This window comes from Dermacentor andersoni, chromosome 6 (assembly GCF_023375885.2).
Source record: "Dermacentor andersoni chromosome 6, qqDerAnde1_hic_scaffold, whole genome shotgun sequence".
Taxonomy (NCBI): domain Eukaryota; kingdom Metazoa; phylum Arthropoda; class Arachnida; order Ixodida; family Ixodidae; genus Dermacentor; species Dermacentor andersoni.
In genome coordinates, this window is record NC_092819.1 from 137,951,672 (window position 1) to 137,976,993 (window position 25,322).

Here is a 25,322-nt window from a genome sequence, read left to right on the forward strand (position 1 = left end):
ATGCGATCCCGCCACCTCGTGCTCAGCAGTCCAACACCATAGCCACTGAGTATATTCAAAATTATATGCAGTCAAAATTAACGTGTCGGTGTTCTTCGTAGGTGATCAAAAGCTTTCTTCTTTTTATAATAAGCCATGTCTTGACTGTACAGTACATTGATACTTAATCCCTCTCTAATTGCGAGGACTCACTTGACCTAACAATCGTTCACTGGACTCCACTGGGCCTCGCAATGAACTTAAGAGGAAGCTTTAGCTCGGTTCCTCCTATATATATACACGTAAAAGGAGAATTAATTTTTCTCGGCAAGCACTCCACCAAACTTGACGAGGCTTGTTACATTTAAAAGAAATAAAACTTAATGGTGAATGTTAGTTTCGAATTTTTGATTTAAGTTGTCTATTTCTTAATAAAAATTGGCAAAAATCGCAAATTTCTAGAAAATGAAACTATCAACTTCACAACTCTGTAACTCAGCAATAAAAAATATTATCACAGTTCGGTGAATTGCATCTGATAGTCCATCTAAAGCGGACAAAATTTATAAGTTAGACGTGAATCTAAAAAAAAAAATATTTGTAAATAGAAATACAGCTTTCGCCGAACCCTTGTACACAACATAAAAGATTCAATTATTAGATAAATTAACATATTGAATTCTTTCCGCTTTGAATGATCTAGCGGACGCTGTTTACAGAGTCGCGATATCTGTTATTGAAGGAGCGCTATTTATTCGTAAACGTCGTGCTTCTGTGTTCTTGGAGCTTTCGAGTTTCTGAATATCCTTTCAATAACATTCAGGCCTGAAACGAAAATCCGCTTCAAACAGTCACTAGAAGTTAACTTTATCTCTGAAATGCAACAAATTTCATTAAAATCGCTCCAGGGGTTATCTTAGAAAAGCGTTTTTACATTTTCCATGTATTTGAATAGGCCGCGCCGGAGTTGGGCTCAAACTAAAGCTTCCTCTTAAGTAACAGTGAATCGTAATTTGAGTCTTTATGGATCAGTAAACTTGTTCATTCTCACGTCAGGTTTTCACAGAGAACGTGTTACTCAATTGTGATGTGCAGGCGGAATGGGGCGGGACCAAAGCGAACAGCGATGCCGTCTGAAGCGACACGAGGTCACCGAAGACAGGAGCGACCAGGAGCACAAAGACTGACCTGGCCAGAGTCGTAAGTGCTGCGTAACCACCTTTGAAACTGTCGATAATGGCTGCCGACGCTTGGCTTCTCCTATAATCGCAGGTTACGAAAAAAAAAAAAGATATTGCAACGGGTGGCTGCGGGAACCGTTGTGTGTGACGAGTGTGACGGTGTGCGCTTGTTGCGCCATATTGCGCTGAAATCATATTGCGCTGAAGTGCAAAGCGACATGCGCACATGCAAAATGGAAAGAGACGCAAACACAGCGCTTGCTTTAACTGCGCCTACTTCGGTTAGTGTTGAGACAGCCCGACGTGGCTGTCTCAGCGTTGCCTAAAGGGAGCGAGCGCTTCTCCGTCCTTCCTTTCTTCGGGTCAATGTCCACCACACGATGCACCACACCTACTCGTTATGTCGCTGAGAATGTCCTACTCACAGCACTAAAAGGAAATTTGCAGCTAGGGTCCTGGTGCGCTGCCAGCAAGTAGTGGGTAAATTATGGACTGAGCATTTGATGTAATTTCTACCACTCGAAGGCTCTGCGATGCGTAACGAATAAATGTGAATTTGAACACGTAAAATACGTAAACAAAAGCTATCCACGCATCGTCTAAATTAGTTAACGCTGGCCCTGTAACGCAAAGTTATTCCCTTCTGATATTATACAAACCCTCGAGGAAAGCCGGGCGCGAAGGGCTGCCAGCAACAAAGGCGGTCCTTACGTAGCAACGGCACGTGCACTTGATCACACAGATTAAGTCGCGTTACTTAATACGCCAGTCATTATTTGTGCAGACAACTATACTGCACACGTCTTCTCTCTATTGCTCCACATTTTGACGCCTGAAAGGAGCATACTGCGACAGTAGAGGTGATCGCACGGTGTCAGGGCCGGAGCGGTTGTGATTTGGTGTTCGTGCGCTTTCGCAGAGGCAAACGTGCGTTGAGAAAATCACCGGATGGATGGATCCCTATTGCGGACATGTTCTTTTCCACTGCTCTTGCTGAACCCAAGGGATTCAAGGAGGACACTGGTGCCTAAATCGACCGCTGGGCAGATGTCTTCACATTCTAATAAAACATGCTTCATCGTTTCCCTAGCTTTACCGCAGCAAGCGCCTGCTTCTTCTTCCTTCTTATATCTCGCTTTATAGGTGCGTGTTCTAAGGCATGCCGATCTCGCTTCGAGGAATAATGAGCTTCCCTTTGACTTATCATAAATGGTTTCTTTCCTGATTTCGTTTTTTCCTCTTAAGTAGTTATGGCAGGTTTCTTTTCCATTGCCGCCACCCATGAGACTATTTCCGCCCCTCTGACTTTCCGCTTGATCTTTGTTGCTGTGTTGCCCGCCCTACAGACCGCATACTTGCTGGTAAGCTTCTTAGTTCTTTTCCTCCACTGTTAATCAATGTTTTTTCCTGTACGGATACCTGAACACTCTCCCAGCCCATTTACTTTCTTCCAAATGCCTCAGCCGTTCTTCATACTCAATTTTAATGCGAGCTTCCCTCACTTCAAAACTAGTCCAGCCCATATCACCCTGCACAGCTTCTTTTGTAGTCTTCCCGTGAGCGCCCACTGACCTTTGGTTCCCGTCGAGTCCTGATTGTACCCCTGATTTAAAGCAAACAACCGCATTTCCAAAAGTAAGTCCTGGAACCATTACCCCTTTCCACATACCTCGGAGGACCTCGTAGCCATTGTATCCCCATAGCGCTCTGTGCTTCATTATGGCTGCATTTCTCTTCCCCTTGACTGTTATGGTTTTTTCCTGTGTTTCCATATATCCATTGCCTTCGTTTATCCATATACCAAGGTATTTATATTCTGTTACCCGAGGTATTTCGTGGCCCTGTATCTCCACTGTCTGTTCACTGTTTTCATTGAATACCATAACACCTGATTTTCTAACACTAAATTTCAAACCTAAATTGTTGCCTTCCTGTCCACAGATAATAGCCAGACGTGGCAAATCACTTTGCTTGTTAGCTAGCAACACAATGTCGTCCGCATAAAATAAACCTGGGAGTTGCTGCTCTACTACTGTACCCGCCTGTTTGTATGAGTTTTTTAAACCCCATATAACTTCCTTCTACCGCCCTCTCCATCCTCACCATATACATCATAAACAGCAGCGGGGATAAAGCGCACCCCTGCCTCAGTCTCGTGTTGATGTGAACTTCCTCCTCGCTCCTCATACCTTCCCATTCAACGCAAACGGTATTTTTTTTAGGTGAAGCTCTCTCAAAAGGTGTAGACAATCGTTAGCTAAGCCTTCCCCTTCCAGAATATCTCACAAAATGTTGCGGTCTACGTTGTCATAGGATCCTGTAACGTCTACAAAGGCCACATACAACGGTCTGCTTTCTGCTTTTGATATTTCAATACACTGAGTAAGAACAAACAAGTTATCATGTAGACGCCAACCTATTCTGAAGCCATTCTGCAGCTCTCTCAAAATGCCATTATTCTCTGCCCATGCTTGAAGCATTAATTTGATTGCCTGCGTTGCTAGCCTGTATGCTACCGTTGAGCTGCCGAAAGCGCCATCTGGTGCCTCTAGAGCAAACTGCTTCGCGAAAAGAGTCTATAGAAGACGAGAGACGCAGAAAACAGAAGACGGCTGTTAACGAGAGGGTGGCGGTATCTGCGAGTTTCTGCAATTCTGAGAAAACGGTTCAGAAGAATGGTTTGTTTCAGGTCGAAATCAATTTTGGGAGTTTTACATGCAATAAGGAACGACCAGATTACGAAGCCTGCCGTAGTGTGGTACCGCAGATTAATTTTGGCCATCTGGCGTTGTCTAACGTGCACACAACGCACGACACACTAACGTTGTTTTTTTTTTTGCCTTTTTCGCTAACACCTAAGTGTGGCTCTGAGCGAAAACTGCGAGCGCTTTCTCGGCAGCGCAACGCCGCAGTAACTAAGCTACCCGTGACGGGCGCTTCAGCTTCCTCGAAGTTTGTGAAAAATTGGCTTTCCTTGCTTTTGATCTCCAGGCTTACAGCTCGAGTCTCGCCGCGGAAAGTGAGCGCCTATCCTCAGCGAGCAGTGATGCCGTCCAAAGCCTACAGGAGGGTACCGAAGACCACGGCTCCACGATTAAGGGAAATGACAAGCCTGCAGAGAACGGTAAGCTTGTTGTGATCGTTTTGGAACGGTCTGGCTCGTGGAATTCCATGATGTTCTGGTACAGTAGCGAGGCAGTCCTGTCCCTCCGTCCTGAGAGCCAGGGGCCCGCGTTCAGAGGAAGCTGTTACGCTTAAATTGTTCACAGGGGAATAGTGGTCCAACCAATCCTAATGTTGGGCGAAAAAGCTTTGTGGATTTGGTCCCGGGGCCCGTGTTCACGGAGCTTGCCTTCCGTTAGTGCTGTCCGGCGGCCTTCACAAATATGCGCAGCGTCAGGATTTGATGAAATTTTGTCTGACGAGCGCTTCAAGCGTTTAACATTTGTTATTACGTGTGCTGGCCCTGAATTCTCAAAAAGGCTTTTTACTTTAGAAGGCGACTTGGGAATGCAATGACAACTAAAGAAAACAAAAATATTAGCACATCCAGCTCCTTGCTCAGAAAAAAGTTCTCACATTTGTTTTTTCGTCAGTTGGTTTCGTATGTCGCAATCGTGTCGTGTCATGTAGCTCTGTTGTTTTACATCGTTTAGCTGAACAACTTGAACATGTGAGTTTTGTCTGTACGCTATCAAAGCATTAGAGGTATACGCCGATATTCAATGCCTGTATCCATGCGTTCCGTGTTGGGGACTGCAAGCGGTATTTCAGAAGGCCACAACTAAAACGCGCACTCTGACGGAATGTCGTCGATCGGCCTGAGTATACGCTAGCTGTCCTATGTCACTTGGTGCATTGTTTCATTTGTTTTACTTGTATTACATTACGGTACACACGCACAAATCGATGCTTCGCCTTTAGGAGGAAAGTGCGACTTTTTTTTTGTTTCCCAAAGTATTTTCCACCGACCGCAAATACCTCATTTCCGCCGTTGAGCAGTGCTCATAAGAGGACGAGGCGTGTCCTTGTATTAGTTTTTGCGAGGAATGCTTATTTCTGCACTGGGAACCACTCTCTCAAAGCACAGTATTCGGATGTTTGTAGCATTTTTGCAATAAAAAATTATGCAGCGTGTTCTTTTCATATTACTCCACAGTCCTCATAGAACAAATTGGGTGAATTTGAACGAGATGGGAGTGGGGTATATACATTTTGCAAGAAACTAACATTTTTCTTATCTTGATACCTAGGTAATCTTGACACATACATACATACATACATACGTACATACATACATACATACATACATACATACGTACGTACGTACGTACATACATACATACATACATACATACATACATACATACATACATACATACATACATACATACATACATACATACATGCATACATACATACATACATACACACACACACACACACACATACATACACACACACATACATACACGCACACATACATACACGCACACATAAATACATACATACATACATACACGCACACATAAATACATACATACATACATACACGCACACATAAATACATACATACATACATACATACATACATAAGAGGAACAAGTTCCAAAAATGTAGCATTCTCGATAATATTTTTTTAATGGCACTTTGTACAAAAGTCGAGTACACTCTAAAAACTAGGAAGGGTATCGCAGGAGTGAAGCTGCCGGTTCACTCTTCAAAGCGTCGTTTTACTCTCGCAAAATGTCGAGGAGAGTGAAATGCATTGTTCACTCTGTCACCAAGGAGAGAGTGAAATGTGCTTTTCACTCTCCCCTTCAGAGAAAGAGAGTGAAAAGACTCTTGCGACAATAGAAAAGAGAGACTCTTGCGGCAATAGAAAACAAAACGTAGCGTAATCTTCTGCTTCAACTGTAGGTGGCTGGCCCCTAACATGGCAATGTATCATTCATGCACGCTGAGCAAAGAGCACATCGTTTTGCTTCTAAGAGAACAGGCCGCCGCAGTTCAAAGGAACGCGTAGCGAGCGCTCTACTTTTTCATTCGGAGTTGCTCCACCGCGCGCGCGCGCGCTCAAGATCGCGGAACAACACAGCACCGAAAGGTGATCCCTCCGCCGAGCAGCACAGCAGCAGCAAAGGCCAGCCAAGGGAGATCGTATGTCAGCCATCTCGCGTCGCCACGAAAACACGACAGTCGTTCGTCATGCCATGGATATAACAGCAAATCCTCCACGGTAAGTGAATTCTAACTTAGGTGTACATTGTCCGTATATGTCATGCTATCGCCAGGAAGTCGTCGCTGCGCTTAGCCGACGCGATTGACAAAGGCCTAGGCACACGCGCTGTGTCTCTCGATGTCAATCGAAAAAGCCAGTCGTCGCGATAACTGCATGTGATTTTATCACTTTGCCGTTGTCCGTAAGAGCTTTAAAGATCGCAAACGCTGCCTGAACTATGGTATGTTCAATAAGACGCCAGGCGAGAGGACGCTTAAAATGGTTCGCTCACCAGCCTGTGATTCCGAGCCTATGCGGAGCGTGATTAGCGTGCGTTTTGTGTGTTTGAATTTATTCAGTTTGGCAGTATACTGTGTACGGAACGCTGTTGAACTAAGGAATCACATAACAGAAGGCGTCATTTTGCTGGCAGCATGCTTTTTTTTATAAATAGACCGCGCGCTTGACGGTGTCTCGCGCAGGGGGAATCTGCGACCACTGAAGTTACGTGCAGCACCAGTGCTAGTTAGAAACTTTGCCGCAGGCATTCAGCTGCATGCTGCAAGAGGTCAGTTGGGCGCGTTATCTTGAACTTACTGAAAACGCATGAGGAATCCATGTTTTATGCTGAAAAAAGTATAAACCCCATATAAGCGATCTTGCGCGCGGCAGCTACAAGCGACGCGACGGAGATGGCTGTCGCGTTCGCTCGTCGCCTACAAGTCGTACTCCGTGCGAGCGACGATTTTGAGCGACGCCTCCCCGGTGTTGCCGGCATGAGGGCTGCAGTCACGCGTGACGCGTGCTTTAGTAATTTACGTTGATGTATTTTACTATAAAAAGTAGCATAAAATATTTCCGGAGGTCTTGCAGTACGTTCTTATCCTTGCACGTATAAAAATTGAATCATTTGCTCGTTCCGCGCGACAATCGGTAGTATTTGAGCGATGTATGTACATCCAGTTCCGGCTTCGCGCTATTGGCTAGTCGCTCATAGCACTTCTGGGCGACGAGCGACGATTTCTAGATTTCCAGAACCGAGCCATCTGTTCAAGCGACGGCCCGTTTTGTCGCTCGAAGCCGTCGCTCGTCGCCGTCGCGCACTAAATCGCTCTCACAGTGTTTATCCCTAAGACTGAACTGTTTTTGCTCATGTTGAAATGGTGTGATTATAGGTCTGGTTTTGTCTCCTGTTGCGGTTTTCGTGCACTGTGCCAAACTGAAAGGATGCTTATGTCTACGAACTCGGTGAATTGTCGAGCAGCTAGTTACCCATCGGCATCGAATATAACGGCTGCTGTGTGGAATTACAATTGCAGGGGCGCTTTGCATGCGCTTATTGTTTTGGACATGCCTGTGCATTTGCTAATATGAGTTGGCGTGTCAGAGTTATGTCATATGAACAGCTAAATCAGCCTTCCTCTGGGGGTTACAAGCGTAATGTGTGCATTTTGCTATAGCATGGCAGATCAAGATGTGTTTATCGCTTGAATATTTTTAGTAGAGAAATAAAATATCAAAATAAAATGTTGCTTTAATTCCGTGTTACCACTCTGTCGTACGCAGAACAATAGGTTGGTGTAATAAACTAATAACTGCGGTTTAACTGCAACTTTTACATGCCTACAAGAATCTAAAATGCTAGATTTCAAACTGCAGCAGTAGTCGGGTCTGTCAAAAATGAACTCCACTGCGCACCTCATGCATGAAAATAAGTTCATGCCTTTTAGTAAGCTTAGATGCAGGCCGCAGTGAACTTGTTAGTATTGAAATGTGGGTAAGCTTGCCATAACAAGCCTTGTTGCCCTTTTTTATAGGCACATCCATATATCCATTGAGCTGAAGGACAATATTTTCATCCCTACTGAGCATCATGTTTGCAGCTATAATCCTCAAATTATGGCTTCAGCAGTGGCACAACCAGGGATGGTGCGGGGGGGGGGGGGGGGCACACTGTGCACGTGCTTAGGATGTGTCACAAGTGGTGTTTGCGATACACCAGACTCATGACAGAACTATGACGTCTGAAAATGACCAATATTCTATTCATTAGCAGGAGTATTCTAACATTCATGAAAAACAAGGATGAACTGTGGTTTATTTGTTTTTTTGCTTAAATCTAAAAATTGAAGTTAGTTTAGCAGTTGACTGTTGCAGTGATTTGGATGTTTTGCATGCATTTCACTAGGAAGACTAAGAGCTAAGATTTTTTTATTGCCATGGCCTTGACTGTCTTGATGTTGTTTTGCACCATGCCCTTGTGTTGACTTTTGCATACGATATTTTTCAGGCACCCGCTTTATATAACGCAAGAAGGCAGCTGCAAGGACACGAGGATGTGAAAGAGCCAGTGCAGCGCGACTTCACGCAGTGCAGAGGAGCCAATGCCAAAAAATCAAAATACATTGGCATGTTATTTGGACAAGAAAACTAGTATGTGGGTATATTGGGTGTACCATTTGACCATATGTCAACAAAATCAAGATACAGTATGTTACACGAAGATGAAAATTCTCACGTGCTCCAGGCAGTCATCTTAACATGGTATATTTATGTAATGTCTCTGATTGGAAAGTCAAATCAAGTATGCTCTCTGGAGACAAACACATAGCAGCAAGTGTCATTGAAAAGTTAAAAATGTGTTTTAAGAAAGCTGATTAGTTCTGAGAAGTGACTGCTTTTTGTCTTGCCTCTCAACAGATATATCCATGTGATAAAAAAATAGTGGTACAATGAAATTGCATATTTGCTTAGCGACATGATTCAATGAGCACGGTGCCTGTGTTTACTATAAAAAGCAACAGCCCATGCTTGGTTAGGTTAGGCCCACTACAACATGCAGGCATGGGTGATTGGCGCTTTTTTTATTTCTGTGTCGTGAGGTTTATTGACGTGCGTATAGGCGCAGTGGCACGCAGTATGGCTAGTACAAAAAAGGGGGGGGGGGCAGATATATGTAGCTCACTGTACACGACACAGGGCAAAGGAAATCCGTGTTCAGCAACTATGTTAAATGCCATGTATGTAAATTTTACAACGCTACTCGTTCGAAGCGCGCACAGGTGCATATTGAAGAAAAGTTTCCAGGGTAGATAATTTAGTTCGTAATTTACACTAATTTTGCTTAACCACGAGACATAATAATTTGAATATACTGCACGGAAACACCTAGAGCGAATTAAATTGTGTGTCAGCTTCGTGTGTATACATATAGTCTTTCCTATGCATTAGATTTTTTGCGTAATGCATTAACAGTTGACAGCCTATCTTATGATGTGTACTCTGTTTACATTACAGTTGTTTATTAGTTTACTCGTTTGTTTTGCGACTGATGAAATGCTGGCATATATATATTTTCAACATTTGACATAACCCTGTATGTTTTGCAGGGACAACCCAGGACGTGCATTTCTCAGCACCCAGTCAACTGCTAAAAGTGACTCAAACACAGGCCACCAGTAAGTGGACATCAGTTGCAATTTCACATTATGCAGTTGGTGGCTGCCTTGTACGGAGGCTTTTTTTTTTTAATGAGATGGTGATGTCGTTCTAACGTACACTTTGACCACAAAGGTGCGATCATGTCTCACAGAGGCATATATGGTTGCTATTCTCTGCCAGGGACGTGTTCTCGTGTTCGTGAAGCATTTGTGTTTGGCAGTATTGTCGCCCAATGAGTCGGATATAAACACTAACTCGCCACTGCCGGCAAGTAGTTGCGAGAAACGCATTATGACGCTGTGAAGTTATTTCATTAATTCGAAGGAAAGTTTTGCAGCAGGAAAAAAGGTTGCTATTCCAGGTAAACATGTCTTTTTCTCACAGGTTATTTAGCCAAACTGTGGGTGCATGAAATTCGTGACTTATGAATAGATTTTAATTTATTCTTTAGTGATGCTTCTAAAAGAGACTAGAAATAGTATGTGACTACCTCTGCAATCAGCAGACCATACATTTACAGTCATAAGTGGCAGTTCCATGCAGTCTCGCACTTTATATAACCTTTCCTTTCAGCAACATTGGAACTGGTGGCTGCGTTTTCAGAAGGAGAAGTGCACTTGGCACTGTATATGTATGTGTGAATTCGGTTTTCTTTGTATGTGTCGGCTCACTGACAAACAGTGCAAAAATCTGTTGTACCATGAGCCTGATGACGCCTTCTGCTGCTAGAAATGCGGCACTTCGTATCTTATAGTACTGCATGACATTTAAATCAAAGCTACCACATAAAATGATCAAGAAAACTAACCGCTGTTATAGCTGTTTTCCTCAAAGAACGCTTGTCCTTTATGGGCTGTGTTAATCTGAGCTCTGCACCGATGTTTCAGTAGTATTATCCCTTAGTGAGTGAGAGATTGGGGGCAAATAATCGTGTTAGTGTTTAAGTGGTGTCCTAATTATGTGCATTTGTTCCAACAAAGTTGTCTAGATTACTTTATTGTGTAGTGTAAAGCTTATGAAACCATCAGCAACTAGTGAGTTGCTAACACGCATATGGATTTGTCACTATACAGGTGGAACTCTGCTGTACCACTGCAGTGCTGCGGAAATTGCCTTCACCAGCGGCTTTGCAACAGCTGTTTCGCAGCATGTCGGTATGTGTTAATTTATAATTATGTTGGGATGGGCTAGTATTATGGACCACTGCTACTCTGTATTGTGACAGATCCATATGATAAGGGATGTTATGGGCACAGCAAAAACCTTTGAATTTTTTACTATGGTACATAAACAGGCTCTCCTTTTCGTCACTGGAGCAGGAGAGAAGGGCATGCAGGCACTCCTGAATGTACATATATTTCAAAACATGAGAGAGACATATACACACACACACAATTAAACTAAAGGCAGGGACGTTCCATCTTTCATCTTGAATTGAATTGTGCAGTGCAAAAATACAACACAGACCAAAGAGAAGCACACATGTTAACAGGTTTGATACACACGTTAGTTCAACAGATTTGATACTTCAAGTGTGCTATTTTACACAAGGGGGAACGGAAAGGGGAGAAAATCTGAAAAAAAAAGTGGAGTGGAAAAAAAGGAATCGTGCCAAAAAGCATGAGAAGCATCGCGCAGCCAGGATCACCAGCAGGACATCTAAAAAGCACTCGGATAAAATTACATACAGGACAACCTTACGTATAGTTTGTTTCAATCAACTCAGATCACATGCAGCCATTACTGCAATCAAGTTGTTTCCTTATGTCATATGAGGGAATGATGTGGGCCCAAAAAACTGTTTAGAGCTGAAGGATTATGTTCCATTCTAGCCTCATTGCCTGCTTTTTTATCATATTGTTACGTAGGAAGACGCAGACGAAAAGCTATGTACAAATATATTTACAAGGAAAATACGCTGCGCTTGGCCAAGAGGCAACAGCCCGCGCTAGCTTCTAATCGTCGTCGTCGTCTTCACACTGCTGGCCTTTCGTGATCGCGCATATTGTGCCGTAGCACTACCCCCGGCTGCAAAAGCGCCGTCCCGGAGCGACTAAAGATCGGACTCGGAAGCAGTGTAGTAGGCCTTGAGCCTACTGACGTGTACGACATCACTAGATGCCACAGGAGAGGACGAGGTTGAGGCCACAGGAGCAATTTCGTAAGTCACAGGCGTAACCTGGCGCAGCACGCGGTAGGGCCCTGTGTATCGCGAAAGGAGCTTCTCTGAAAGTCCGACGTGACGAGAGGGCGACCACAGGAGCACGAGCGCACCAGGTGAAAACTGTACGTCACGATGGCGGGCGTTGTACTGACACTGCTGAGTGGTCTGTGAGGCCGTCAGTCGAGCACGGGCAAGCTGGCGTGCATGGTCAGCGAGGGCGATGGCGTCGCGCGCATACTCGCTTGTTGAGACCGCAGCAGGAGGAAGTGCCGTGTCTAGGGGCAAGGTAGGTTCGCGACCGTACAGTAGATAAAAGGGAGAAAATCCGGCGGTGTCGTGCCGGGAAGAATTGTACGCAAATGTTACGTAAGGAAGGGCAATGTCCCAGTCGTGGTGGTCCTTGGAAACGTACTTGGCCAGCATATCGGTAAGAGTACGGTTTAACCGCTCTGTCAGGCCATTGGTTTGAGGATGGTATGAAGTAGTCAGTTTGTGTTGAATGGAGCAGGAACGCACAATGTCAGCGATAACTTTCGAGAGGAAGTTTCGACCACGGTCAGTAAGCAGCTGTCGCGGGGCGCCATGAAGCAAGATAATGTCACGCAAGAGAAAGTCCGCGACGTCAGTGGCGCAGCTGGTAGGGAGAGCCCGAGTGATAGCGTATCGGGTGGCGTAATCAGTCGCGACGGCTACCCATTTGTTCCCAGAAGATGACGTGGGAAAGGGACCGAGCAGGTCTAATCCAACACGAAAGAACGGTTCCACAGGGACGGTGATCGGCTGGAGATGACCGGCAGGTAGCACCTGAGGTGTCTTCCGACGCTGGCAGGGATCACAGGCAGCAACATAGCGTCGAACGGAGCGAGCGAGACCAGGCCAATAGAAGCGGCGGCGGACGCGGTCGTACGTGCGGGTTACCCCAAGATGTCCTGAAGTGGGTGCGTCATGCATCTCAAAGAGCACAGTCTGTCGTAGCTGTTTTGGCACGACAAGAAGAAGGTCAGAGCCGTCAGGGAGGAAGTTCCTTCGATACAGAATGCCACCCTGGAGGACATATCGGCGAACGGATGCGTCGGTAGGTGTAGAGCGCAGACGCTCGATAAGTGCTCGCAGCGATAGGTCTCGGTACTGCTCATCGGCGATGTTACCGAAGGCAGAGACAGAGAAAATGCCGTTGGCGCTACTACTGTCGGCGTCGTCAGGCTCGTCGACCGGGTAGCGAGACAGGCAGTCAGCGTCCTTGTGCAGTCGGCCAGATTTATAGGTGACAGTATACGAATATTCTTGGAGGCGTAAGGCCCAGCGACCAAGTCTTCCTGTAGGATCTTTCAGTGAGCATAACCAGCAAAGCGCGTGATGGTCTGTGACAACGGAAAAGGATCGGCCATATAAGTATGGGCGGAATTTCGCAACCGCCCAAACTAGGGCCAGACACTCACGCTCAGTGATGGAATAGTTGCGCTCCGCGGGTGAGAGGAGCCTGCTGGCGTAAGCGATAACACGGTCGTGGCCACGCTGGCGTTGTGCCAGTACTGCTCCAATTCCGTGACCGCTGGCATCAGTACGGACTTCGGTAGGCGCAGAAGGATCGAAATGGGCCAAAACGGGAGGCGTTGTGAGAATGTCGATTAGATGAGAGAATGCAGAGGCCTCGTTATCGCCCCACTGGAAAGGAGCGTCTTTTTTCAAAAGGTCGGTTAGTGGTCGTGCTATGGCGGCGAAATTTCTCACGAAACGGCGGAAGTACGAACAAAGGCCGATGAAGCTGCGCACATCCTTGACACACTTCGGAACAGGGAAGTGCGTAACAGCATGGATCTTGCCTGGGTCCGGTTGCACGCCGTTCGCGTCAACGAGATGTCCAAGGACGGTAATCTGGCGACGGCCGAATTGGCACTTCGATGCGTTGAGTTGCAGACCGGCTCGCCGAAAAACGTCCAGGACTGCTGAGAGGCGCTCGAGGTGCGTAGCGTACGTTGGGGAGAATACGATAACGTCGTCCAAGTAGCACAGGCACGTGGACCATTTGAAACCGTGAAGAAGGGAGTCCATCATGCGTTCAAAAGTGGCAGGGGCGTTACATAGACCAAACGGCATCACTTTGAATTGATAAAGACCGTCGGGTGTGACAAAAGCAGTCTTCTCGCGGTCGAGATCGTCCACGGCAATCTGCCAGTAGCCGGAGCGAAGGTCAATAGAAGAGAAATAGCGAGCACCGTGGAGGCAGTCAAGGGCGTCATCAATCCGAGGTAGGGGATACACGTCCTTTTTGGTAACCCTGTTAAGGTGCCGATAATCCACGCAAAAGCGCCATGAGCCATCCTTCTTTTTGACCAGTACTACAGGTGACGCCCATGGACTATATGATGGTTCAATAATGTTCTTGGCAAGCATTTTGCGAACTTCTGCGTGAATAACTTGACGCTCAGCTGGTGACACTCGATACGGGCGGCGATGAATAGGAGGGGCATCGCCGGTATTAATGCGATGTTTGACAGCTGTAGTTTGGGCTAAAGGACGATCGTTAAAGTCAAAAATATCGTGGTAGGAAAACAGAACGCGGTAGAGTTCACGAGCGTGCTCGGAGGGCAAGTCGGGGGCAATCATTTTCCGTAAGTCAGCGATGGTACAATTTGCCGACTGCGATGGTAGAGGAGTATCGGATGAAGTGTCGTCTACTGCAATGGATGCATATTGTGCGCATATTGCATATTGCTACGCATATTGTGCCGTAGCAATATTGTTATCAGCGGCTTATGTTAGGGACAAAAAGTAAGAGTACGAACTGTTTCCCGATTCGCCATTCCACACAACATGTCTTTGTGACTATATGTACATGCAGATGATCCATAGTTGAAAAATATTCAGTACAGTAGAATCTCATTACAAGATGCACTTGGTTGTAAGAGACATCTGAAAATGGTTTGGTTGGTTTTCCGATGTTTGCCACGTTAACAATACTGTATACAAGAGACACCTTTGTTACTAAGGATGACTTTTTAAGTATTCACTACTTCGAAGGGACACAACCCAGACACATTCACTTTGTGCACCTTGTGTGCTCCGAAGGGCGTAAAGATCACGCAATCCTTACACAAGTCAATCGCGCATGTCTCTTTTAGCATGAACCAGAAAAGGAGGGAAACGAGGACAGTGCAGGGCAGAAAGTGTCGGCAGTTGAAGCTGACGAGCGTCTAAGAGCACCTCAAAGGTACTGCCAGCAACAAGGCTTGCAAAGTGAAGTGTTTAAATTCCAGAAGTTGGGAAGGAAGCTAACACAATCTACAGTCACTAAAAAGCTGTGAATGTCTTCTTTAAAGGGCCCCTAAACCACCGAGGTTGAAATTTAGTTGCGGTGTTGCAGTTCTACACAATAAGGCAATGAACAGGTAGCCACGAGAATTTTTCGAAACGGTGCAGTAATAGTGGAGCTACGTGTGTTTGATTATCGAAAAGTAGTCCCCACTCATTTTACTCTTTCATCTGGTACACGCCATATGGACAGTATCGTCTTTTCCTTGCCTAGTACACCTCCAAATGTTACGGGACAGGCCAACACCAACGAGCTCTGTTGCTGTTGCGCTGGCCCGTCGTCCTGCGAGGGGTGGCGCTAATACAACGGAACTGTATGGTGACTCGTGTTGAAGAGCCTCATAGGGAGACCCTTCTGTTGGCGTTTCTGTTCTTTGCCCCCATTGGCTGCCCACAATGGCATCGCGCGCAACACGACGAGGAAGAAGGAGTGTGTGTATTTGCTTGCAGGCCTTGCCGGCAGTCGTACACTTTCGTTCGACCAATCGACAGCACCGGAAACTGGTGACATCATCAGAGACAGCCTGGTGACGTCAGGACAAACTGGGGGGTGCAGGATAGGTCCATAGAGGCGCACGGGGTCATTTTCTTCATATTGTGGTGCTCCGGCAGTGCTACGCACTCTGGCATTTGGCTTCGTCGATCGTGACGGCATTCTGATTTCGATACGCGTGTTTACTTGAAATGTTCAAAAAATGTCGAGAAGTGGTTTAGGGGCCCTTTAAGCCACCCTGAGCATTTATTCCTTCAGATATATCAAAACATACTTTAGTGATGATGCATAATAAAGTGATCTAGTCTGGCTCCTCAGTGTCTCAAAATTTTTGGTTTCGAGAGACATGTTTCCCGTGCCTCTTGAATATCTTCTGATGAGGCTTTACTGTAATATACACAAACAATTGTGTAACTCCTCCTGCAAGTATTATTCATTAAGCCCGGTCACTTATGTGCAAAGCTTGTGATTAAGTCTTGATGTCCGTACTTTTTAGAGCTATGTTTATTAATTCATGCTGTTCTTATTGGTTCTTTGATGCAGGAGACAATGCCTACGAAATTATTGGCCCTGATCATGAGAGCCCTCAAGGGGCAAACAACATCTCTGTTGCAGAAGTGAGCCCGATACCACTTGGAAGTTACCATGACAGATGACACGGCAGCAATAGATACAGAGACTGCCATGTCTACTGCAGCTGCAACAGTGTACGAGGCAAGCAGCAGTGCGTCAGCATCAGCAGCAGTGTCAGAAGGAACCACACCAGGCCTGGTAGAGCAACATGTGTGCTATCACTGACTTTTTTTGTAGTGGATACAACTCATTTGCTCAACATACAAAAGCTTTTCACCACGACTGTGAGCCAGTGTTATTGTGCAGCAAGTGCAAGACTAAGTTAGGTGTTATAACACAGTACAAGCATCACTTTAATATATGCAAATGCAAACATATTACAGTTGTTGCCTCCCCAGCCAGCCCACATAGTGACAACAATGTGGAACACATGGTGGGACACACCTCTCCCTCATTACAAGATAGTAGAGACTGTCAGTGTTGTTGCTAGATTGACTGGTCTTTGTAGGCAACTAGAAGGACAACACAGGTGTCATAAGATTGTTGTTGATGTTGTTGTTGAAGAGGTAAAAAAGAAGTTTGATGCAGCTGAAGTGCCAACTGATATTGAGCAAATCAAAAGCAACCACCTGAGAAAGCAACACTATCGAAATTTGGGTATCTATGTGCCGCCAACTCTGGTAAGAATGGCATAGGACAGAAGTGTGATGAAAATCACACAGACACTGCTGTTGCATCACTGGCCACAGTGAGCAGCGACTTGTAGGGCAAGAGAGTCAACTGAAACTAACATTATGATATCATGCTCCCATGTGACCACTTTTCAAGTTATTTTGCAAGATACAGCTCAACCTCCAGAAACGAGACTGCAACTTGTCTGTAAAAAAGCTTTCACAAAAAATTATTCATAACACTATTAACATAGCAGTATCTTTTTTTTTTGTGTGTCAGTTCGAGGTTCCCGGCTGTCCATTAATGCAAAAATTGAGGAAAAAAAGAACATGTGTCGTACTTACACCTTTTTAACAAGTACGAGGGGGACAGAACTTTTCTAGTCATGCATCTTCATCATACTATCAAGTTCTTAAATGCCTTTTATAATTATTATTACCAGTTATATCTGAGGGCATTGTATGCATGTAGCAGGTGTAAAATCGGGTCAGTTGGATCAGATGCCTTATCTGCAAGCGAGCCCTATATTCAGGAAATTTGAATTAAAATAGTTACGTTAGAGACGCAGTCTTTCAGCACTTTATTGCCTGTGGTTTAAGCATTGCTCAATACTTTTGTGGGTGGCAATTTCAACCGGCACAGCACTGCGCTTTGCCACAGTCACATTTGTCTTCCAAGCGGTGTTTACCATTTGTGTTGATCTGTTTGTGTATGCATAGAGCAAGTTTTAAATTTATATTTTTCTGCATTCTTGTGCTTGCACTAAGCTTGTATAAGGCAGTTACAAAATGTGCGTCACTATAACAAACTGTTCTGTTGAGCTTACACTTGCAAATAATCGTGTTCAGATGGCCGCACTTCTATGCGGGTGCACCGCTAGCTTTGTGTATGTTCTCATGTTTGTATAAAGCTTATATAAGCTAGTTAGAAAATGTATGTCACCAAGCATTGTGATATTCTTTAAAGAACTGCTTGGTTGGTTTTACACTTGTGAATTAGTATTGAGGCGGTGGTATTCCCATGTGTGCCCACTGCTAGCTTTCTGTGTCCTCACGTGTTTGTATTAAGTTTCTACAAGGGAGTTACAGCATGTACGTCACTAAGCGCTGTGATATTTTTTAAAGAACTGCTTTGTTGGTTTTACACCTGTGAGTAATAGTACTCGGGTGGCACTAGTCATGTGTAGGTACACAGGGACCATTTGTATACATTATGCTCATGTAAAGCAGTTACAAAGTGTATGTCACTAATTACTGTGATATTTGTTGAATTGCTGTGATGGTTTTACACATGTGAATAATAGTGGTCAGGACACAGTACTTGCGGTGTATAGTTGAATTTATACACTGCCAAGACATGTGCTGTATACGTACCAAAAGAAATGTATGTCATTATATTGTTGTGATTATTACTGTTTGGATTTTATTAAACTGTAATAAAATTGTTTCTTGTATCTATTGAGGTATGGCAATTTGTCATGCAACCAAACTGAGGACCTGAACTTGTGCATACAAATAAACAGCTAATTAAAGAGTATACTGCTCATATTCTGCTAAACCAGTTTAACAAATCTTGTACTACAATGCTGGAAAAATGACAGAGCTGACTCGGATGTACAGAAAAAGTTCTGCACTGGCTGAAGGACTGCCCCACAATGGAGTTCGTAATGTTGCGTTTATTGGAGTAGAACAGAAAGTGCACTTCTACTAAAAATGCGACAGTCGGTGCAGAAACATAAGGCAGACGAGCGGATGTGGCACATTTTTTTCAGGGCCCTCCATGCCTACTACTGCATTTCTAGTCTTCCTGTGCTCTGCGTATAAGCCCCTGTTCAGCCAAGGTTTTTACTCCATGACAGTTGTTCTACTGGGTTTGTAGCAATATTGAAGAAAAAAATTCAATGGTTTTCAAGGACTTTCGAGGCCCCGACACAGTAACTTCAAGGACCTCGTGCTATGTGTGTAGTAGTTTGGACAGGCAATAACTTGTTCAAGAACACGGTTAACTTTAATGCAAACAAAAGAAAACAAAACAAATCGCATTTCAGTGATTTCAAACATTTGAAAGACTGCTAATTTGCCTTTCACCGCCCACCACTAAACGCACACAAGGAAGCATTTCAAGAAAGCGCTCAAATTTTTTCTGCAATAGCACAATTAACTACTTGGACCTGCAACATTTGCAGTTTTTGAATACTGTTTGGTTTGGTTTGACAGTGTACGTGATGTCATCTGTTGCCTCAGCTTTTTTCACCATCAAATAAGCAATAGTCATTTCTAATTTCTTTTTATTGTGTCTGTCGCTCTCAATTTACTCTTCACGGCTTCTCTTCGAATGCCTCAACTGTTGAGCTTCCTGCTTCTGCTCCTCCAAGCACATTTGTCGCCGGTTCCATGTGCATAAAACTGGTATCTGCAGCTCCTTTGTAATTTCAACTTTAAGGATGTCGCTTTCCTTCTATTACCTCCAGAGACAATTTTCTGTGACATGCGAAAGAGTGTCACAGAAGGGAAAAAAAAGCGCTTGGCAATGTCTGCTAAGTCTAGCCAAGTGTACAGGACTTTGCAGTACTTCTAAAAATTCAAGGGTTTTCAACGCCTTGAAAATGGCATTTTAGAAATAAAGGATTTTCAAGGATCGCTACAAACCCTGGATTCTAGCACCTAAATTTTACAAGCTTATTTTGGCATGGAGTTAGGAAATTCATACTTTCTAGCTAACGCTGCACTATCTCTGTACAGTGAAGCCACGAGAGCGCAACTATTTTGGAGTAAAGAAAAATACTGAAAGCTTTTAATACCACTCTTCTTTTTTTCTATGGAGCTTCGTATTGCCTAGTTAAGTTACGAATGTGCCTGGTTTTGGCGGGCGTTTCTTCGACATTTTCTGGAAGAAGCAGATGTCTAGCCCCCGTATTTAGAAATGTATCTTAATACAAAGCTCATGCTTGACTTGATATAAACGACGCCTGGTGCGAACGTCCCCCAAGACGCTCACTGCCTTTCTTTTGGTGCGTTCACGACTTGCGTCGTTTAGATCAAGTCAAGCATGGGCTTCAATTTATGATGCATTTCTGCATATGGGGGTAAGCGTGCACAATTCCGGGCAACGCACTGTGCCATTGACACTGAGAGAAAACGGGGAAAACAGAGTTAACCACTTATGCTCCTAAACTTTCGCGTACCTGTGGTGTGCGTGAATCGTGGAAGAAGAAACACCGCAAACACAAGGACGAAAAAAAGCATCAACCACACCAGCGCTTCGTGGTGTGGCATGTTTTTGCGTCGTCCTTGTGTTGCGCTGTTTCTTCTAAAATGCTCAACCAACTAGCCGGCAAGTCCATCCTGTGCATATATAAATTGAACACACGCATGAGTGTAGATGGTCTTCGAAGCTTTTAGAACGAGCACTGCCACAGGATACGAGCAGTGCACGCGTAACAAGTGGACACATTAGTCATTTAAACATGCGTGCCAATGCATTTGACGCGGCTATCGGCATAAGCAGTCTCCAAATGCTGGAATGCATGCGCTTCAAAACGCTAACGATCCGCTGCTAATGCAGGACAACAGCTCACAGCGGACTGAACCAAACTCTAAACTAATGCACTTTGCAGCGTGAGGCACGTCGAAATGCCTGGTACTGGCGTCGCAGTTGCTCACCAGTATACGCGTGAATTAAATTCACATACGTGGATGGTTGGCGCAATACTTTGTATCCGCGTATTTTGGAGAACATGGACTGGAGAAGCACTCGATCATGAGCTGAACGGCACATTTGTTATTTTCCTGCGGTGACGACAAGCCGTGAATAGTTCTCACGTTGTCGTCTACGTTGTCTTCCTTCGTTAGTCGTAGCAAGGAATGGAAATGATGCAAACGCACACGTATTCCAGTACACAACAGCACAGCACACTGCAGAGAAACCCCACCCACCACAGCCGATTCATCAAATACGTTTGGTATATATATAAGCTCTAAAAGAACACGACTGGGCGTGGCGGCGCTGTGGTGTAATGGTTATGATGGGTGTTTTGAATTGTACAAATGTGAGTGTACGCGGGTTCGAATCCACATGATGTATAGAGCGTTGTGATTCTTGATAAGTATGTGATTCCCTTGGCAATTGTATTCTAATTAGATTGTGTGACTCCTGATTGTGAAATTTGCGAAGATATTTGCAGATTAAGTGTTAATTCGCTTTTTTTTCTCCTCAGTGGCGTTCGTGACGCATACGCATAGGCCGCTTCAGAGCAGTCACGCCTCACGGTAGGCAGCAAATAGCCAGGAAAAAATGACTTTAAAATCCTGCATAACTTTGCTCACGCCTATTCTGAAGGCCGCTTGGAATCGGGCCTGTGACTCTGAGGAGCCGCCTAGGGAACAGTATATCAGCGGCCCTAATTTGATCTGATTTCCTGCCTGCATGCGTGACCAGGACTTGGCTAAGAGGGCATTGGGAAGAGTACTAGCACTCTGTTCTGAAGGAGTACAAGCACTCTGTTTGGGGGAGTAGAAGTACTCGGTCTGGCGGTGTACTATTAACCCTGTGGGGAGAGTATTAGCACTCTGCGGAAGAGTACTAGCACTCCCTGTGGGAAGAGTATTATCACTCTGCGGAAGAGTACTAGCAATCCCTTGCGGTGGAGTAACAAAACTCTGTCAGGAGGAGTGGACCTACTCTCTCTCAAAGAGGGTCGATCTACTCTCGAAAAGAGAGTGAAATATGGGACAAGCAGCTACTCCCTCAAAGAGAGTGCCCGGCACTCCCTTAGTTTTTAGAGTGTAAACGCCGTGAGTTATTTCCCTTTTAGTTCTGTTTGCACTGAAAATAAATATATATTTGCTACGAAGGGGAATCAGTCTCCACGCCTATTCTTTAAAGCCATATTACGGCTGTAGATGCAAGTCAACATATCCATTCCTAGCGGTGCACCTTTCTTGGACCGGCCCGGCCTTATTTGCCGGTAACATCGCGGCACGGTGCTGCTGTCAGTTGTTGAAGATGGTCGTTGTGCTTCACACGAGGAACGAAGTGCGATTCGTTTTCTATGGATCAAGGGGATCAAGGATCAACGGGCCTCTGCCCCGTTCAGTTCGTAAGTTCGCCGCTGTAAGAGTTGAGGAGGACTTTGAGATGAAAAACTTGGGAGGTTTTATTTACATTAATTACATAGAGTCAATTAACAGTCTTAGAGTCATTACGGGCCGGCAGCAACTCGGACGCTGCGGCCCGTCGCAAGAAGCTCGAAAGAGATGAATCAAGGAATGCTCTAGGAATGCTCTAGGAATGCTCTCTTGCTGCTCCCGGTCTGCGTCTTTTAAGCCCTTCGGTGTCTCGAAGACACGTCACATTCGGCCAATGGGAGAGCCCGCTCAGGTGACGCCATTTTCGGCCAATGGTAGGCGCCCGTGCGATGGAGTCACACCCGGCGAAGAGAGTCGCTGCTCGTGTGTTTGTCCGAGGGCTTTCTTCTCCCTGCGGTCTTGCCTTGCTGACTTGCAATGCGCCGTCACAATTGATGGATTGGGCGGCGACGCCGCCAGGTTTTCACGGCGCATTACAGCCGTCTTGCTTCGGGACCCACTTTACCCGCCATAGTGCCAGGCTCTCACTTCACTTTCGAGAAGAGTCAAGCAGTGAATAGCTCCACCGGCTGCACACGAAGTGGGGTCCGCCAACTTGTTTGCACGTGTCGTGCCTCAGGAATGTGGCATCCGTGTTTCTGCGCTCCTTAATTAGCTGTGGTGCGATTCGATGTGGTCTGGGGAACTCGAAGTAGGCTCAGGAAACGGTCCCGTATCTAACACCGCACAGCATTGTTGTCGTTACCTTCGACAGCAGCGCACGCCCAACGCGCTTATGCAGTGAACGGCTCCGTGCAACTTGAGATATGAGGATATGAGCACGCGCTGTCCTCGACTATGACTTCTGGCCTCTGCCCAATCACCCGCAACAGCGCGTTCCAACGCTTATCAGAGTGGGCTCGAGCGGCGCAGTTAGACATAATTACGTTCGTAAAAATGCTACACCACTGTCCTAGGAATTTCTTCTTTTCATTTGCGGTGACTATTTAGGATTTGTGAAATGACTTATGCCCAAAGTTCGTACCTTCGCTACCTTTACATGTACGTATTTTTTCGACTACAGCGCTCGTCCTTGCAGCGGCGCTCACTGCAAGCTTGCTGATCTTACGAGTAGGTTTAGCTTTGTGAATATGCTTCTTTTGTAAGATTTTTCTTCAGCCTAAATTTGTTCGTAAGTTCGCTTAGTGAATTCTGCACCAGTTATACTTTCTTTCGTAGCAATAACCGCTTTGCAAAGGTGACAATGGCGTGGTGACAGCGTTAACGGTATTGTATTGCTACAGAACAAAGGTTACGAAACAGCCGAAGAGCAAAAACATCAACCGTCACTTTCGTATTCTAGCTACTATGCGAATAGATTCTGGGGTCCAGCATGGCATGGTCGCAGGGGCCTCTTTCTGATGTGCGGAAAGCAATTCCTTAAATATTCGTGTAGTTAGAAGCAATGCAGCCCGATACGAACGAACAGACTCCACAGTTCGTCTTATTTCCAGGCAAACATGTGTTGGGAACCCGTAGTCGTATATGTACTGGCGTAGTAGATCTATCGATTTGTTCTTTCCCATTGTTGTGTTCAGTGAACAGTCATCGCGCTGCCTGTAAATATTGTGACCTTGACGATTTCTTGCCTCCGGCGTTTTACTCTTTTGCGCAAAGATCGTCGAAGCGACCGGCAAAGCGGGAGCGAACTGCGAGTACCTGTTATACACAGGACGTACGACGCCGGAAATTGTCGCCCTTGTGAGGTGAGAACGTTGGCAGTGCGTTTGCCATTGCCATCCTTGGTGCCTTGTCCCAAGGAGTTAGCATTGTAAGAATCGACATAACGAAAGTGTTCGACGCAGTATAGCGACATCTTGCTCACAAAGCGTCTGTGTGGGCTAACTTGTTGTGTTCGACACATATATAGGCAACTGCGCAGCTTACAAGTAAAACGTACCAGGTGCGATAACCAAAGCCGTCACGTGTGTAGGTGCACAGTGCTGGTCCCATCGTCGGACGCCAAAGCCCGTCGGCCAGCGCAGTCGCACGAAAACCAAATTATCTGGCGGTCGTAACTCACTACTTTTCACTGGACTTGGTTAAGAAACGATGAAGCTACCTGCGTCACCAAATTAAGACGAACATCGACAAGCAAAGCAGCACAACGTGCGAGGGGGCGCGTATTGTAACAGGTGAACTTTACGAGGGCGCCTTTCTGCACTCTTCAAGAGCTGCATTGCATTGCAAGTGATAACGGCGTCAACGGCGTCTATGGGCGCTGAAAAATGTATTTATTGATAATAATATAAACTTGTATTTTCTTTACTCGTCATGTGGGTGGTAATCTCTTCTGAACCGCTTTTTGCCCGAAGCTTCGCGACCTATTCGGAACGACCTTGTGCTGCATTTGACGTCACATGACCGCGCCAGAAGCATTAAAATGTCGAAATGTGGATCGTTTGAAATCTGTACCGAAAGGCAGTGAACAGTTCACGACGTGCAGTGTGTGTGTACCTGTAGCTTTACTGAACCTACGTCCCTAAATAAATTTGGTGTATTTATCCCTTGTTGTTCTGTGAATATCTCTCATTTTCTTTGTTACGCATTAAAAATGGTTGATTTGCCAATAAGTCTCTAAAGCGTTAAACACGTTTTGTGCTTTTTCTCATCCCCACCGAAGCATGTGCACCAAGGCCGTCATAAAGGTCGGGCAACACGGGAGCGATCAGCAACGGCTCTGGAAGCGAGAGAGATGTGCCATGGCAGGAGAGGAGAACAAGCTATTCAGGTAGGTAGCATTGAGCTCAACATTGCCGCTTTTAGAAATGGCTGTCATAGGGCTTTTGTGGCTGAAGACAAACCAGACAGACGCCAGTGCCTGGTGTTCACAAATTATATTTTAGCCGAGTCCGCTCAATCAGGCTCTTCCACCGATTCCACTGTTCGCGCACCGCCAGCGTGCTGGGCGTGTAGTCATTTGTGACCCGACAATTGTGGCACGAAGTAGTGCGCTACAGGGCCCCCCTTGTAGCCAGGAAGATGAGCTGAACGAATGGTGAAGCACGGATGGCGGTGGTGCGAAACGCCCGCGGCAAGTAGGACTGGCCTGGTCGGCAACGAATGTGACAGCAGAAGTGGCTAAAGTGTCTGTCCAAGTAGGCAGACTTCAAACCGTCGACGAAGACCGTATCTTCCCGGCCGTTGATGAGCAACAGAA

General features: G+C 45.5%; 1 protein-coding gene and 2 long non-coding RNA genes across 4 annotated transcripts in view; all 3 read left to right on the forward strand.

The window, feature by feature from the left end:
- LOC126523582 (uncharacterized) overlaps positions 1-1,694 on the forward strand; it is a 29,828-nt gene extending 28,134 nt beyond the window's left edge. For both annotated transcript variants that reach the window (XR_008610804.2, XR_008610803.2), the window contains one exon: positions 1,075-1,694. This is a non-coding gene — a long non-coding RNA (uncharacterized lncRNA). The remainder of the gene's footprint in view (positions 1-1,074) is intronic.
- Positions 1,695-3,803: 2,109 nt separating this feature from the next.
- Positions 3,804-24,888, forward strand: LOC129382751 (uncharacterized). The gene is made up of 3 exons (XR_008610805.1): positions 3,804-4,284; positions 23,780-23,868; positions 24,786-24,888. It is a non-coding gene; the product is annotated as an uncharacterized lncRNA (long non-coding RNA).
- On the forward strand, positions 8,339-18,493 carry LOC126523587 (uncharacterized). Its single transcript, XM_055066926.1, has 4 exons — positions 8,339-8,814; positions 9,771-9,839; positions 10,896-10,976; positions 16,335-18,493. The coding sequence occupies exons 1-4, from the start codon at positions 8,766-8,768 to the stop codon at positions 16,445-16,447; spliced, it is 312 nt and encodes a 103-aa protein (XP_054922901.1). The 5' UTR covers positions 8,339-8,765; the 3' UTR covers positions 16,448-18,493.
- Positions 24,889-25,322: the final 434 nt, after the last annotated feature.

Coding starts and splice junctions, on each gene's coding strand:
- LOC126523587 (XM_055066926.1), top strand. CDS start 8,766: ATGCCAAAAAATCAAAATACATTGGCATGTTATTTGGACAAGAAAACT. Junction 8,815..9,770: donor TTATTTGGACAAGAAAACTA/GTATGTGGGTAT, acceptor TATGTTTTGCAG/GGACAACCCAGGACGTGCAT. Junction 10,977..16,334: donor AGCTGTTTCGCAGCATGTCG/GTATGTGTTAAT, acceptor TCTTTGATGCAG/GAGACAATGCCTACGAAATT.